Source organism: Martes martes (assembly GCF_963455335.1).
Source record: "Martes martes genome assembly, chromosome: 3".
Taxonomy (NCBI): domain Eukaryota; kingdom Metazoa; phylum Chordata; class Mammalia; order Carnivora; family Mustelidae; genus Martes; species Martes martes.
In genome coordinates, this window is record NC_137890.1 from 22,198,602 (window position 1) to 22,216,211 (window position 17,610).

Here is a 17,610-nt window from a genome sequence, read left to right on the forward strand (position 1 = left end):
CTTAGTGTTCTAGGGGTTAACAAACATTTTTTGTAAAGAGCCAGACATTAAATATATCAAACTTGTAAAAAAAAAGTCAGGTTTATAGACCAAGAGGCAAAATTGAGATTATTATATAAGCACTTAGATAGTCATTTAGAATGAGACATTTTAAAATGTTAAAAAAAAAATTCTTTGCTCACAAAACAGGTGACCTATTGGATTTGGGCAAGCATGTGGTTTATCTATCTCTTATGGGGAGATTAGGTCAAAAAGTTAGTTAGCAGTTTCCTGCATTAACATAAAAAGAAAAATCACTCTTTACATTGCCTCAAAGATAAATTCTTATTTGGGTTATAAGGTATTTTAAAAACTGACAAATTAATTTATAAACTATGAAAAGTATAGGTCTCAAAACAGAGCCAATATTGTTCAAAACAAAGTTTTACAAATCTTTGTCATTATATTTGGAAAAATTATTGAATTACTTCATCTTTTAATTGTGTATCTAAAGATATTATTATATACTCTAATTGTAAGAGATTTTCACCTTTAGATCTAAGTGTACTTCTTTGATTTTTGCTTCTGTGGTTTTCTTCTTGTGTTTAAAACCAAACATTACATCATGGTCTCCAAAAACTAAGCTGTGATGCATTTATAATTTATGAAAAAAAAATATTAAATTTAATGTGTATAATTATATTCATAATATTATGAAAATAATTCATTTAACAATGGTCCCTCATATCAAAATACATTTTTATACTTTGTAGGGAGAAATAATATGCCATGAATATTTTATACTAATTAATTCAAAGTATGGATATGTTCTGTGGTATCTAGGAGTAAATGCAACTTCCAAGCTCCATGCAACATTATAGATTATTAATTTTCTTTTTAAAAGTATATCACCTAAGTTGGTTATTGTTTATTGCTTATTTCTAAAAAAGAATTTAATATTTATCCTTTTTTTTTCATGAGACACTGATAGGTGTACTGTAATTATTTACTTTTTGATACTTAAAGAAAATTTTTAATGAATCTTATCTATTTGCAAAGGCATCAAATTCACAAAATTACAGGTCAGTCACTAAAAATTCAATTGGAAAAACCCATAATCTAGAGTAAATTCCTACTATTCTGCTGCAATCCTCAATTCTTTTTTTTTTTTTTTTTTTGTTAGAACAAGATTTTATTTTCTATGAAAATAACTGTGCAGTAGGTACCAGGGAAGCTGAATACAATAACAAGTATGTAGGCTTGGGAGTAGTTTTTAAATTTGCAGCAGACATCAAAGAAATCCTAAATGATACACATTTGTTCAAGCAAACACAAGAGAACTCTGGATCAGTTTCTATGAACTATGAAAAGGATAAAGACAAAAAGCCTCTTTATCTCAATCAGGTTTTGAATGACAGCTTTTCAACAAAATAAGAAAAGACACACAAAACACCAACTCAAAGCGTATCTTCCCATTTAAAAGTATTTTTTAGTCCATATGTACTCTGAATAATCTTATTGTATTGAGTATCTGCTGCAACTTCCATGTTCAGAGTAAATGTAGCCTGGCGTAGTGTTCTCAAGTCCGCAGCAACAGCATACTACCATAGTTTCTCAACTATTTCCAGATTCTGTAAAATCCCAATGCTATTGCCAGGCAAGTAAACACTGAGGCTGCAAGGTAGCGAATTGTTTCAAGCTTGTTAGACTCCATCAGTGTTTTCAAAGAAGCAATTTCAGTGTCAATCTTATTACTGGTCTCGGAAATAATACTTCTGGTTTTGGTATCCTTGCTGGTAAATTCTGTGGTTGCTTCCATCAGTTTCTTTTCTTGATCTGTAAACATATCAGTTACTCTGCTCCTTTCTAGGTTGATGTCCAGTTTATTGTCTGCTCTGATTTGACTGGTTTCATTCTGATTCTCTGCTCTCAGATTTGCAAATTCACTCTTTTCTAGGATGACCATGTCTTTCCTGATGGAATCCAAATGAGACATTAGTTGTTGTACTGTTATTTCCTGTTGAGCTCGAGTAACCATCTCCTTGTAGATACTATCCAGGCTGATATTTGATAAAGTGGTTAATGCTGATACAATTGTTTCTGCTTGTGCTTTGTCAAATCCATGAGTTTCCAAATCCTGAACCAGTGCATGGGTATCAAAAGTTAATTTCCTTTGTTCTAAAGGAGTTATGTCCACTCGCCTCATATCATATCCTTCCTTGGTTGTGGTGGCGAAGAAATCTCTCCGCAGGGCCGCCGAAAAAACCCCGCCGAGGCTCGAGAACCGGCGGCCCTCATTTCCCTCAGAACACAGGAGCCGCCGAACACAGCGACTCCACATTTCCGGTTTTGCAATCCTCAATTCTTAAATGAGAATTTAAGTCTTAGTAAAGATATGATAATTAAATCTGTACTTGTGTCATAAGAGAGTTTGAGTTATATCCCAGTAGAGCAAACACATAATTTTTAATTTATTTCTCCTTAATTTATTTTTATTTTATTTATTTATTTATTTATTTTAAAGATTTATTTATTTATTTGACAGACAGACATCACAAGTAGGCAGAGAGGCAGGCAGAGAGAGGAGGAGGAAGCAGGCTCCCCACCGAGTGGAGAGCCTGATGTGGGGCTCGATCCCAGGACCCTGAGATCATGACCTGAGCTGAAGGCAGAGGCTTTAACCCACTGAGCCACCCAGGTGCCCCTTAATTTATTTTTTTAAATGAGAATATATGCCCTACCAAAATTATAATGATTCTACACTGTCAAATTGTAAAATAAAATAAAACAAAAAGTCATTAATGACACAGTACAAATTTTAAAATACTCAAATTTGTGGAAAATTTAATATAAGATGTATTCCAAATGAATATGGAACTAAAAGGGTAGTTTAGATCCTTGTATTTGTTAATATAGATTAGATCTTCAACGTATAATGAAATCAAATAAAACACTAAATGTTCCTGTCTCCTATATGCCAGTTTAGTTCAAAACTCAAATGACTAAACTTAGTAAGACACATAATATTAATAGTGTAAGACTGAAGTAAAAAGTTGCTATAAGTTTTGAAGATAAAAAAATGACTCAATAGGTAAATATAATCAGATTCTATGTGAACAATAATAGGAGAAGCTGGAATTTATATGTTTATATTTATTACTTATTTTTATTCAGTGACTTTTCTCAGGTAGATACCATATGATTGTCCATTCATTTGGCTCTTAGAATAAGGCTATTTTTTAAATCAAGAAAATATCAGAACTTTGGAAAGAAATGTTTTACTTAAAAATGTTTATAAAGTTTATATATTAATGGACTCTATTTGTACAAATAAGTTCTCAAAATTATACTATAGAAATAGCTCACTTAAAATTATCAATATAATTTATATTAAATAGTTCTTAAATAAGTGAAGGAGCAATATGTTTTATAATGAATGAATAAGGTACCTTGATCTATTGAAGTTTCTGTTCACAATATAACTATTACAGTACCATCCACCCCATCTCATACAGTTCATTATTTCCTTGTACTCCCATCACCCCAAGTTTGATTTCCCATGTCATGCATGCAATATCCTTTTATTCATCATATGAAATGTATTCTTTGATTATCTGGCATAGGATTCAACTGAGCTGCCACTCAAATGGTCTCCATTTTAGAAAAGAGAGAAAAAGGGATTACAAAATGGAAAAAAATAAAATGCAAGACTAAGGAAACCCAATATAATCAGCATTTCTTAGGAAATAATTCAAATGAATGTAAGTATTCACCAATTATATACTTTGTGTCTTCGCAATAGCTTCGTTCATTCATAATGTGTTGATTACAAAATGACCTAATAGGTTTTTTCCAGAATATAATTTATTTGAAAAGTAAAGGATCTATGTTAGGGGCACAAATTCTTTCTTGAGGTTATCAATTTCAAGTTAAATATCAAATATCCTGTGTGATTTTAATTCTGAGTTTATCATTAATTAAATGTGTACTTATTTGTAAAATTTCATGTAGTATAAGAGAAGAAAGAATAAAACTATATATTTTAGATTAAGTATATTGAACATAATTTTAAATCCAAAATATTGATTACTTTACAAATGAGAATATAAGTTTTTTTTTTAAAGATTTTTTATTATTTATTCACTTGATAGACAGAGATCATGAGTAGGCAGAGAGGCAGGCAGAGAGAGAGAGGAGGAAGCAGGCTCCCCGCAGAGCAGAGAGCCCGATGCGGGGCTCGATCCCAGGACCCCGAGATCACGACCTGAGCCGAAGGCAGAGGCTTAACCCACTGAGCCACCCAGGTGCCCTGAGAATATAAGTTTTTCACATTATATTGATAATATTCTACAATATAACTCAGTTTATCCACTATATTTTGCAGAAAGCCTCAGTTTATCCACTGTCTTTTACAGAAAGGATTAGGTTTAAGGCATAAGAGGTTTTTTTTTAATTATACATAAGAACCTTTAAGAAGCCTCTGAAATATGAGATAGAATTCAGCTTTAGTAAAAGTGGACAATTGCAATAGCTAGTACAGTTTCATTAAAAAGGTGCAACTAAAAGATTAGATATCTTCAGCAAACCCAACTAACTCTTCAAAATAAGGGAAATGATCATATAAATGTAGGAAATGTATAGAAAAAAGGTAACATTTGATTTGGGGAATAGAACAAAAATGAAAATTGTCTTAGCTCAGGTTGCTGTAACAAAATACCATAAATCAAACGGCTTAAACAACAGACATTAACTTCTCCCAGTTTTGATAGCTGAGAACTCCAAGATCAAGGTACATGCAGGTTTGGTTCTTGGTAAGAACCCTCTTCCTGGCTTTTGAATAACTCCCTTCTTATTGTCCATATCATATTAATAAGGGGCACAAACATTCAGTCCACGAAAATATAAAATAGTGTACTACAGACCACAGATCTTTGGATGGATGTTCTGTTAAGTAAAGTATTTCCAGATTCAAAAACACATTGGGAGCATGAGGAGGACTCTATCTCTGTTGCGGGCTTTAAACAAAGAGAATGGGGGGCCATGAGACAAGAAATGCTCTGGTCTCTAGAATCTGGGAACAGTCCTCACCCAACAGCCAGAAGGAAATGAGTATCTTCATCTTGCAATCACAAGGAACTAAAGTCAACCAACAACCTTAACAAGCAAGGGGATGGATTAGTTAGAAAATCCAGAAAGGACACTTGCCACCAACTTGGTTTTAGGCCAGTGAGACCCTGTTCAGAGCATCTGGAAAAATCTAGAGAATGGTGAGATAATAAATGGCCATAGGAAAGTAATGCATATATCCACAGAGAAAATCAAATGTGGTAAGTTGTATAAGATGTTTAATCCAAAACTTTCCTGGCACTCTGTCAGGTAATTTTTTACAGTAACAATAAACAATGAATGCATATATTTGTAACAAAATAAAATGTGGCAATCTGTACAAGATGCTTAATAAGAAAACATGCAAATATTCTTTGATATATTTAGGAAAATAGTTCATTTACAAAATAAATATAGGCTCTTAAGGAGAAAGACAAAGCAGATAAGAAAAGTACTTAAAATATATAAATGAGAATTTTCATTTGGCATTTTATACACATTTTTTACTTTATCTTGATATATTTTTAAGCATACTGCACATTACCAAATAATAAGAATGGTTATGTATCCACCATTTTGCTTTGCCATATTTAACTTTTACAAAATTTCCTTTATTGTAACTTAAGTTATGAAGATTTTCCATAAATATCTGAAATCTTCAAACTAATTTCCCTCCTATAGTTTCCTCATTGCACTTTGAATATGGTATTTACTATCCTAATGTGTTTTTTTTTTTCCCCAAGATTTTTATTTATTTATTTATTTGACAGATGGAGATCACAAGTAAGCAGAGAGGCAGGCAGAGAGAGCGGGGAAGCAGGCTCCCCACTGAGTGGAAAGCCCGATGCTGGGCTCGATCTCATGACCTTGGGATCATGACCTGAGCCAAAGACAGAGGGTTTAACCCACTGAGCCACCCAGGCACCCCCCAATGTGTTTTTTACCATGTAACTAAATATGTAGCAAAACTTTTTCTCTTATCTGTCACTAAAGCATTTGAGAGCATATACTTTAGTAGACATGCTTCTATTTATGCTGATCCATAGTTAATAACATTGCTATACGATCTCATACTGATGGATATTTCTATTGTCTCAGTATTTTTTGGCTACTGAAAACAATGTTGTGATTAACATTCATATACTTGGTTTTCCCCTCTTTCGGCACATATGGAAGGGCATCCCTATGTATAAATAAAGGAGTACAACTGTAGGAGACTATAAATGAGAGTTCTCATTGGTGGGAGTTTTCTGAAGAACTTATACTAAATACTAAATACTAAAATACTAAACACACACACACACACACATACACACACATCATTATTTCAAATATGCCATAACTAGAAACCACCGGTGAAGAGTCAAGTATCTCTGTCAGTTATATCCCCTACCTCTGTCTGCCTCTTGTTCCAAAAGTGCTGAACCCCACAACACCTAGACCAGAAAATGAACTTAAGAAAAAAGTCCAAACATGTTCTTCCCCACGCTGTGATTTTTCTGGCTGAGGATAGCCTTGAACTTAAATTAAACAAATGTGTAATTTTCATATTTTTAGACTATATTTTATTATTTGAACCATACTTTATTTATTTATTTATTTATTTATTTAATCTCTTGACTGACAAGACAGATATTTTGTCCTGGGTGAGAAAAACGACTTGGGAGAGGAAATGGCAAGATGATTTAAAAAAAAAAAAAAAAGTGAAGTTGCTTTATGTGGGCCCCCTATATAGTTCAGTTCATTCAATAAACTTATCTGTATGCGTGGGCCAGGAAGTCACATAGAGTGCCACAGTCTTTCTCTTCCAAGCAGAAGGTTTACCAGCATGTTTAATGGAGTTCTTTTATCTCTCTCAGGATGGAATTCCCTTTGGGAATGAAGGGGTTATTTGAAGACACTCTGTTTCCTGCAACTTAAAACATTTGCTTTAAAAACAGACTTTCAAAATCTTCCTATTTCCCATAATGGAACTTAGCGTGAAATACATGAAAAATGAGCTTTTCTCATGCGCCATGCCATATTTGATATTCTCTGGTCACTAGATTCTTACCTGGGTGACATGAATGAAATACCTTGTTAGAAGAATTTTGCTCATATTGCTTTCTTTTGAAAACATTAAGAATTGAAAACTAGGGGTGCCTGATTGGCTCAGTGGGTTAAAACCTCTGCCTTCGGATCAGGTCATGATCCCAGGATCCTGGGAGTGAGCCCCACACCCAGCTCTCTGCTCCGCAGGGAGGATGCTTCCCCCTCTCTTTCTCTCTGCCTGCCTCTCTGCCTACTTGTGATCTCTGTCTGTCAAATAAATACATTTAAAAAAATAAAATAAAATAAATAATTGAAAACTAACTCTGGGTTTTGCTGCATTGAATTATTTTAAAATAGATCAGTATTATGAGCAATGATTTTGGGTCACTTTTTTTTTCCTGAGTATCCACAAGAATCTTGAGCCCATGTAAGAACTTATTTGGTCCTCAAATGTCCTTTAATCACTCTCAGAATCTGCAAAAGATATTTCTGAGAAAAACTGCTACTTGTTTATGAAACTCATTGTGACCCTATATGATACGCCATTAATTTGTGATTATTTTTGCCATTCCTGAAAAAGACTCATTGCCCTTGGAGAAAGTGCACATCTACAACAGAAATGCCTATAGTGCTAATATTATTATTATTTCTGATTTGCTATTTTTACTTATATCTTGGATATCTTATCTACAACTAATGCAACTCTGAATGTTGCTCCTGAGATAGGAAATACAATTGCCTTCTTAACTGTGTAGCTGCTACCTGTTTTGCTAAGCTATCATGCAATAATGTTTTAATTTTTGTAACATCAAAATTGGACACAAATTTGGTATATAAAAATATAATAATTAATTAAATATGATATTATGGAATTATATCCAGGCTCTAAATAGGGTATTTATATTTGCATAGTGGAAAATGACCACAGTTATATTTATATAGTGAAGTCTATAAAAATGTTAATATAATATAAATTCTGGTGGGGGAAAAACCTCTTTTTTGATATTTCTAGATTCTCATGAGAGGATCTGTAGCCAGATTGTATTACTTTACTTAACTGTTTGGTAACTTCCACTTTATGTTATTGTTGCATGTTTCCTCATTTTGATTAATTGAAAATTAAAATAATGCTATTTTTATGAAATAAAATAAATTTAGAGATCAAATAACTGTGCAAAGAAATGAAGATATGTTGACAAACAACTCTGAAGAAAAACGTAAAATAGATATAGTCCAATGTTTATTTAAAATATTTTGGGGAGGGGCATCTGGGTGGCTCAGTGGGTTAAAGCCTTTGCCTTCAGCTCAGGTTATGATCTCAGGGTCCTGGGATCAAGCCCCACATCAGGCTTTCTGCTCAGCAGGGAGCCTGCTTCCTCCACTCTCTGCCTGCCTCTCTACCTATTTGTGATCTCTGTCAAATAAATAAATAAAATCTTTAAAAAATAAAATAAAATAAATTAAAATATTTGGGGGATTTGTTTTACTATTGCGAACACATGAATATGTAAGTAACTATAAATTTTGCTAAAATAAACATAATTCACCTTCAAAATCAAATTTGACCTAATTTCTTACTTGTTCTTTCCAGGGAATAAACTCGATCAAGTATATTTAAACTTTGTGCAAATGATTATATATATATTTAACATGTAACATAATTATAACAATATTATTTTCATAATTACATGTATTGCTATAATTACATTACATGTTAACTATAATTATATATTAATCACATATTATACTTGATAAATTATATGGTGGATTACATTATATATTAATTATATATAATTTTCTAATCTATCTCAAAAAAGTCTGATAGTTATTTTTTTTTAATAGTGATTTTTTTTAAAGAACATTTATTGTTTCTTTAAAAATATTTTGGGATCTTTCCCTTTTTCTCTTCTTTCAAATATTGACTGTAAGTTTTCACGCAAATTTGTGGTCTCAAAATATCTTCCTGTGTTGTGTCTGATTCATATTAAAGACAGGAAGAAGAAGGTGATTACAGTAAGAACACATTTTCTACTCTAGTCTATCCCTTTTACAATGCAACAAAAACCTTTTCAAAGGTCTTCCCTGACCTCATTAAAATCTAATGGCCGGCTTGGAAGCAAGGGATTGGAGGAAATGGACAAGGAAAAGAACTGGGATGAGGAAAGGCTGTGTATTTTGGGTCATGTAAGAACTGTAAGTCCTTAATGCTACATTTAAAAAAGAAGGGATATTATAACTATTTTATATGAAATAATATTTATATGAAAGTAAATGCATAATGCATTGTAAATGCATGAAATTTTATAAATAATAATTTAATTGAGTTAATTTATAAAGGTAAGAAATTTATTATGGTCTTGCTCAGCATTTAAATTATATTTTAAGCTTCCATACTTTATTTCAATACTTTTCTCATTATTACTGGATGAATAGCGTCAATTTAAAGCTGCCTTTACTTTTAATGTCATAATTTGTTTATTATTACTATGTAAGTTAAGTAGGGCTACTTTTTGTTTTAGGTTTTGCAATGTCATCACCATTTACAACAGTGTCTGTAACAAATACCCATTGGACAATTAAGTGGATGAAAGCATATAAAATCATCATTTTGTTTCCTGGATTTCTACTATTAGCACTAACACTGTTATCTGTTCCTCATTTAATAACGGTTTTATTTCTATAACTGCCTTTAATATATAACAGTAAGCTAAAGATTATTGGGAGTAAGTTTTTAGAAAGAAAGTCATAAAAAAGAAAAAAAAAACTAAAGAAGAACAATTACATTAAAAACCCTCTGATTAAATAATTGATTTTTTAAACACTGTGTGTATTAAATTTTTACTCTGAATAGATGTCATATACATTCAATAAAAGGTCAAATCCCTAAACTGATTATATGGAAGAGTAGACAGTTATTATATTTTGATAGTTTACATAATCTTTTCATGATACATAGTGCATTATAATAGCATTTTGAATTACTGTGTTGTTGGTAACCTGCAAACCTTTTGAAAAGTAAATCATTATATGGCTCCTGTCATCACTGAAGGCTAATAAGAGAGATAATATTTCAAAGCTCTATAAATGTAAAAAGAGAGTAATAATTAAAAGGAAATTTCAGCTATATTTTTTAAATCTTTTGTATTGAAAAAATTATAGTTTTCATTTTATTCTTGTTTCTGTCATAACCAGAGGCCTTTATAAGAGTTACATATACATGACAAAGAGCTAAATGTCTACAAAATAGTATCCTCTCAAACAGAATGTATCATTCTTTTAAAAATATTGCTTTACTAAGCATTTGATGTTATATATAATGAACTTGTATTAGTGCCTAAAGTATAGAGTAGTATATGTACAGAGACAGACTGAAGAAAAATTATAACCACTAGTATTAGCAGAGATGTGGAAAACAGATACAGGACTGTAAAAGACACAAATTATGATTTCCATGAGAGAAAAGAAAAAAGAAAATACCAAAAATCTTACATAAATAAAGACTTGAGTTTTTCTTTTCTACAATACTGCACAAAGACCCAGGCAAAATTAATGAAAAAAGACAAAGTTCTAGAATTATTTGGATGGCATTTCTGAATTCGTGTATAAAAAGGAATTCATACAGTATGTGTCCCTAGACAGTGGAACTTACAAAAGAAAGACAATTAATTCAAACTCATGTAGAGTTACATCTTTAAAAAATAAAAACTAGAACTTAGTGTCACATTTTGTTTTTATTTCAAAATAATTACCAACATAAAAAAATTGTTGCAATGTTTGTACAAAGGACCTTTTACATGCTTGAGCAATATAAATACAAGTCACTGACATTAAGGCCTGCCATTTTCCAACTCTTTAGTGTGCATTTCAACCAAAAAGGAGGATCTAAATAATCAGAATACATCAAAATGAGGAAATTAGATTTGATCCAAGATACATTCCTATCTAAAAAAAACCCACACAAGTTTTGGTAAGTGTCCCACTAATCTACAGAAAAAGAGAAGAAAGAAAGGAAGCATGGAAGGAAGAGAAGGAGGGAGTAAGGGAGAGAGGATAGGATGAAATGTAAAAACATAACAGTTTTTTGAAATAAAATAAATATTATGAAATATATTCAGCCAAAGTACTGTTCATCTGCCAGAGGAGAGGTAAGAAGCTTCTGTTATATGAAGTATCAGACAGCTAAGCTACATAATTACTTGATATACTATAATCAAATAGAGATCAAATCAGAAAAAGAAGTTAACTAAAGAAAAAATACATAAAAAGAGGATTAGTATTTCTAATATTATGGCCTAAATCTAAAAGTGAACAGAAGTTAAAGCAATGAATGTGTGCTATAAGTGCTAGAAAAATTCAAGTACAAACAGTTCTCATAAGGGAAATCATAGCAACTTTTTCAATTATTTCTACCTATCCTTAGGATAAGCAAATAGATGGGAGTTGGGTTGGGCAGGAAGAAAACATATTCTACATATTTCACCTTAATTATGAGAAGAGGATAGATCACAATATGGTCCTGATACTTTGAAATGTTTTGATTGGGAGGCATACTTGCTACATTAGATTGTCCATATAGAAATATCAACTGAATGATGTCTGTTCAACTAGGAGTTGAGCAATGCGGGGGTGGGTAATGGACCTTCAACAAATACAATAAAATTTGGGAAATACGGAAATAAAAATTCATTAACCTAGGATGGTATAGACAATTGTTGTAAATAACAACAGAGGAAAATTCAGTTATATTAAATGTGAGTGAAATGCGAAACATTGCAGGATAAGAACTGTGAAATAAACAATATTTACTCACTGGTCTCACTTTGTGTATTTTTCGACACTCACAAAACCCTCAGAATACTCTGTTTTGTGGGTAACTATAGCCCTCCAGCCATGACCATTCCCATTTTCTGAGGCCCTTAACTTATCCCTCTTCCATTGGTGTCCAGCAAGTGCAAAGATTAACTAGTTCTCACTTTGGTTGACAAAATCTGCTCCAGTTTTACTAGCACGTTCTCTCCCCTTGTATTTGAACCCTTGGTGAGAAAAGTTACCTAGTTTATGTCTGTGGGTGCTCAAATAGTAATTGGAAAACACAGGCTGATTTTGATGCCTGAAATATGCACTCAAAGACTCTTGGTTACAATTCTGCAATTTCTGATTCCAGTTCTTTCCTTTAGTCCGCTGACATTCCTACAAGTTCAGTTCTTCCTCCATAAGCCCATTCATCACCACAGTCTCCCACTGACCAACTAACATCCCTATCCATTTTGACAAACAAAAAGAAACAAAAAACAATCACTGAAATCATCCTTCGTGCTTACTTTGCTCATCACAACTCTATCCCTAGCCAAAATTAATTCTCAACCAAATTCTATTGATTTTATCTCCTCAGTAGGCGATGAATTCATAAGTTATCTCTTTCTATTCATAGTCCCCTGTACTTTGTCTACGTAGAGAATGTTAAAATGTAGATACTTAAGAAATAACTGACTAAAAGACTAAGCATAAATTCAGAAATAAAAAAAATAGCAACTTTCGATCAAGTTCATTTTCAATGACTTAAAAACAAAATCAGCCTGATAAGGTACTAAAATCTTTTAATGAAATTTTTATTAATATTCCCCTTTGGGGGAAGAGTCCCCCTTGGGGGGGTGGCTGGTATGCTCCTTGAACTTAGAAACTTTTCTTGTACCACTTTCTATGCAATGATTCCCAAAGAGTTTTTCAACAGACTTATTTGAGATTGAATGCTTATATGAATACAGAGTAAGTTTATGCACGCACATCCATAATTACAGAAGAATAAGATAACGTCTATTTTCTTCATATAATTTGTTACTAAACTTGATGAGAATAAATGTTGAAGTAGTCTTCTGAATGATACAATTTTAAACCTTAGAGAACTTTACTTTTGTTAGTTTTAATGTCTTATTTGATTTATGTCTATAATGTTAATACTACTGAAACTTTTTTGAAACTCAACATAATGCATACTAAAATATACATAAATGATGATAAATGTGAATGAACTTTTCTTTTTTGCTTTTAAAAAACTAGTAATAAATATACTTTGCATCTGGATGGATTTTCCATCTAAAATGTTTAGGAATGCCAGCTATAGTCCAATCAACCAAATCAACCGTAGTCCTAAATAGTACCAAATCATCTTCTGTATTTCTCATCACATGAGAATAAATTCCTTGAATATATTCTGATTTGTCATTATTGCTAATTAACTTGGGGGTATATTAGATTCAATGTTATTAAAAGAAAAAATATAAAATAAGGCAGAGAGAATTTTTCACAATTGACTTTAATTCAATTACAAATAAAACATGTAATCCTTTCTATTAGAAATATAAGTCTATAAATTATAACTACTAAAATGAAGAATCTCTACCACAGTGCTTTTTAAGTATACAAGAAAATTGTAGGTCCACCTACATCCCATACATGACACACAAATACACACCTTCTCTCCTCTATTTTTTTCTTTTGAATTCAAATCAACATAATAAGGTATGTAGACTGAGTTTGATCCTAGGATTCTACTATGTAGGCAGAGTAACAGCTATACTTTCCACATTATAAGTGTTTGTAAATGTTTTTCTGATATGTAGTCATAATTATAGGATAAAGAAATGACCCTAGAAGACAGAATTCACCAGAAGAATAAAATAAAAGATAAAACTTGTAGTTCAGGAAAGCATCCATAGGAGGAAATGTAATGAGCTTTTTACTGTCATTTGGGGAGGATGAAGATGAATCTGGATGGGAAAAGTGTTGCTTTTAGTGAGTAGAAATTGTTTCTTTATACTACAAGACTAAAGAAACACTAGTAATTTTAAATTACCCACTATAATTGCCCATTAGATATTTAATATTTTATTTATTAACACATTCTTCCTATGAACATACAGAAATATATCACTTTCTGATTAGAAACCGATTTGCATTTTATAACTTTCAATATTCTGTGATTAAATTGTATTAATTACTTATAGTATATAAAGACACATTATACATAATATTATATAATTCCTGTAACAAACTAATGAGATAGTTATTTACAAAAGAGAAACTTCTAGTTTAATGAGATAAATTCTTCCTAAATTACACAGCTTTTGGATTGTAACTGAGCTTAATCCCTTAGGCAGAAAGAATCAGTAGGCAGTTACAGCAGCATGACTACACACATTGTCTGGAGTAGAAACATACCATATTCAGAAGCGGTACGCACAAACTGTAAATGAAAAAACATCCAGTGTGTGTTTCAATTTCCTCTGCCTCTGAACATGGCTCATTCTGGGTTTTATTCAATTCCGGCCGTCAAGATTCAGAGCGGTCTAGGAGGGGGATTGTCCAACGTGGCCCAACCCAGAGGGAGTTCTTTTCTCCCCTTTATGGGTAAATATGAACCAACTAGTTGTATGGGGAAACTGTTCAATCTAAGCATCAGTGTAAGAAACAAACATGAAACAAAAGCATACAGTGTGGTGGCAACATGTTTAGAAAAACACATTATTGTCTGTTTTAAATACAACTGGAGCCATTTATTTTTATGTTAATAGAAAGAGACTCTTTAAAAAATTACTTTTCATGTCTTAATGATGGCTGTTAATATAACAGCATGTGCTTCTCAAGCAAATGACTGAGAGAATCCCATGCCACCTGCTGAAATGGCACCTTCTCATGAAAAAACTTGATTTCTGAGTTTGGGTTCTCAGAATCTTGCGTGTAAATTGAAAGTATAATATCTACTTCTATCTCAAAAACAATTTGACAATCTTAAATTATACTGAATTACCACCAATGTCAAGAATAAATACACCCAGGGCTTCAAATTAAGAAATTTGAATTTTTTTTTTTTTGGCTTGAAAATTGCTTAGCCTGGAATATATAACCCCATTTCATTAGAAAGACATGTTATTTTTGTAACAGTTTGAACATTATATTTTGTGCTTTTGTTCATTTTATGCAAACTTAGAATATATTTGTATGTATGGGTAATTATGGATGATAAATTTAATAACAATGATGAACAATGAAATGAAGGATTATAACATTTATATACTTCAGAGACTGACACCACTAATATTCATACTTCTCATTTGAAACATGGGGATAAGAGTGGAAACTAAAGTGAGGATTAAAAAGAACAATGTATTTAAACTCAGGTGAAGTTTGAAAATAAGAAGTAAGTTAGAGAAACGCATCATATTAAATGAAATAACATCAGGTAAATATTATTACAAGCTCTCAGAAATAGAATGCCACAGTGAAAGAAATATAACCCCAAAGTCGCCCTCACTCTGTGAAGCATTCTGGCTACCTTTTAATTTGGATAAATTGCAATGGAGCTAGACTGTTAAGGCAAAACAGTACAAGAGAAAATACCCAGATTTTTTCATAAAGAAAATACACTGATGTCTTTAAAGCCTTGCACTTGGAAATAAGAACTCAAATAATATAGCATAAAATATAGGTTATTTGTGAAGAGATAGTTACATGCTGTCATAAATCACATATATATATTTTTTTTATTTTGGGAATAGAAATTTATATCTCAGCTTCTATATACCTTTTAAAATTGAATTTGTGAACTGTAACATTTAAGTATCTTAATCTATACCACAAAACTGTTTATCTTCATTTCCCCCTTAATTTTCTTATCTCCATTTCCAAATTATTAGCTATAATATTAATTTTCCTTATTAATTTTTATTATGTTTACATTCTTCTCAAATTGGTTAATTCTTCAATGCTGTATTTTTATGTCAATTACAAAAATTAATAACAATTACATGCATCTGTTTATGAAAATATCAACTTTACATGGTTTTACTGGATCCATAAATAAAGTGATATCATGAAAAATGACTTTCAGAGGAGAAAACCAAAGCATACATAACAAAAGCTTTCTCTTCTCTTACATGTCAAAAAATTCTCAGAAATATTCTATGTTAGTTTGCTTTAGCTTTCAGCCATTAGTTTCTTATATAGTTCCCTTAACCAAGTCTAGATCATCATCTTTCAATCTGCATGAACATATCATTTATAAGTTCCAATCCTTTGGTACTACTATATGTGGAATTATATATATTCTGATTTATTTTTCAGCAGAGAGGATGCTTATTCTGGGATGACTGTCACTGCCCTCTTTATGTAATTACACTCTCCTTGAAACCATGACTACCTCTTATTTAGGTTCTATTTTCATTTTGCTAGAGGGTGTCTTAAAATGAGTTCTTTCCCAAAAAGAATATATTTGAAGTCAATGTGGTTTTTTAAAATGTATGAATATGTACTTATTTTTATTCCTCAAGGGCTTGATATTTGGGGGATATAATTCTTTTTATAAAAATTGCTGTATGTTGTTCTTTTTATTCTAACGAGCAGATATTCTTTATTTTTTATGACTATTATTTTATATGACCTATTTAGGCAATATCACAAAATGGTAAAATTAAAGAAAATATTTTCTTTTCTTTTTTTTTTTTTTTTTAAAGATTTTATTTATTTATTCATTTATTTGACAGAGATCACAAGTAGGCGGAGAGGCAGGCAGAGAGAGAGGAGGAAGCAGGCTCTCCGCTGAGCAGAGCGCCCGATGCGGGGCTCGATCCCAGGACCCTGGGATCATGACCTGAGCCGAAGGCAGAGGCTTTAACCCACTGAGCCACCCAGGTGCCCCAAGAAAATATTTTCTTACTTTAACTTCCAGAGTCTCTAATATTTAACCTTTCACATTCTGATCTACAGTTTACCTGGAATTGATTTTGTTTACGGACAATATGATTATGTTACCCTCTTGCCTAATATTGATAACCCAATCAATCCAGCGCAAGTTATTTGATAGATTTTCATTTTCCTACTGTTTTCCAGTGCCAATTTGTCAAAAACAGTTCTTTTAGAGTGTATCATTTCCATTGGTTAATTTGCCAATTACTGCACAAAATCATGTCTTAATTTCTGTATCGTCATAATTAAAGGCTTTTGCCCCTGAAATTACGTTGCAGTAAAACACGGTAAATCTTTCTTCACCTTGACAATATTTCTGGTTATCTGCCTTCCTTTACATTTTCATATAAATATTAGGTTAGCTTTCCTGTTTTCCACAAAAATTTCTCCTGAGAAATGGTTTGGTTGACATTTAATCCAAAAATCCATTTGGAGTGCAGCATCCCAAGTTACTAGGACTGTTGCTCCTATGAACATTCTGCATGTATTTTTTCTTGCAAAAATGCAAATATTTCTTTTTCTTAAAGGTGAAATTATATGGTAAGTAATCTTTTCTGCACGTTTTCTTTTTTTAGTAGAATATATGGAGATGCATCTTCTTGTCTTTTTAAAGTTATTTGTTCGCATTCATTGCTCTACAGCTCTCCATTGATAACTATGCCACACCTTCAAAAATTATCCACTGGCTTGGAAACACCTGAACTACTATCCGTACATACCATAAAGCACAACATGAGTTGTATGTCCAAATAG

General features: G+C 31.9%; 1 protein-coding gene across 1 annotated transcript; it reads right to left on the reverse strand.

Moving 5' to 3' along the window:
- Positions 1-1,166: 1,166 nt before the first annotated feature.
- Positions 1,167-2,320, reverse strand: LOC308339525 (coiled-coil domain-containing protein 90B, mitochondrial-like; the record flags this gene model as incomplete). The annotated part of the gene is made up of 1 exon (XM_080798283.1): positions 1,167-2,320. One exon carries the CDS (start codon positions 2,318-2,320, stop codon positions 1,598-1,600), a length of 723 nt encoding a protein of 240 aa, XP_080654409.1. The 3' UTR covers positions 1,167-1,597.
- Positions 2,321-17,610: the final 15,290 nt, after the last annotated feature.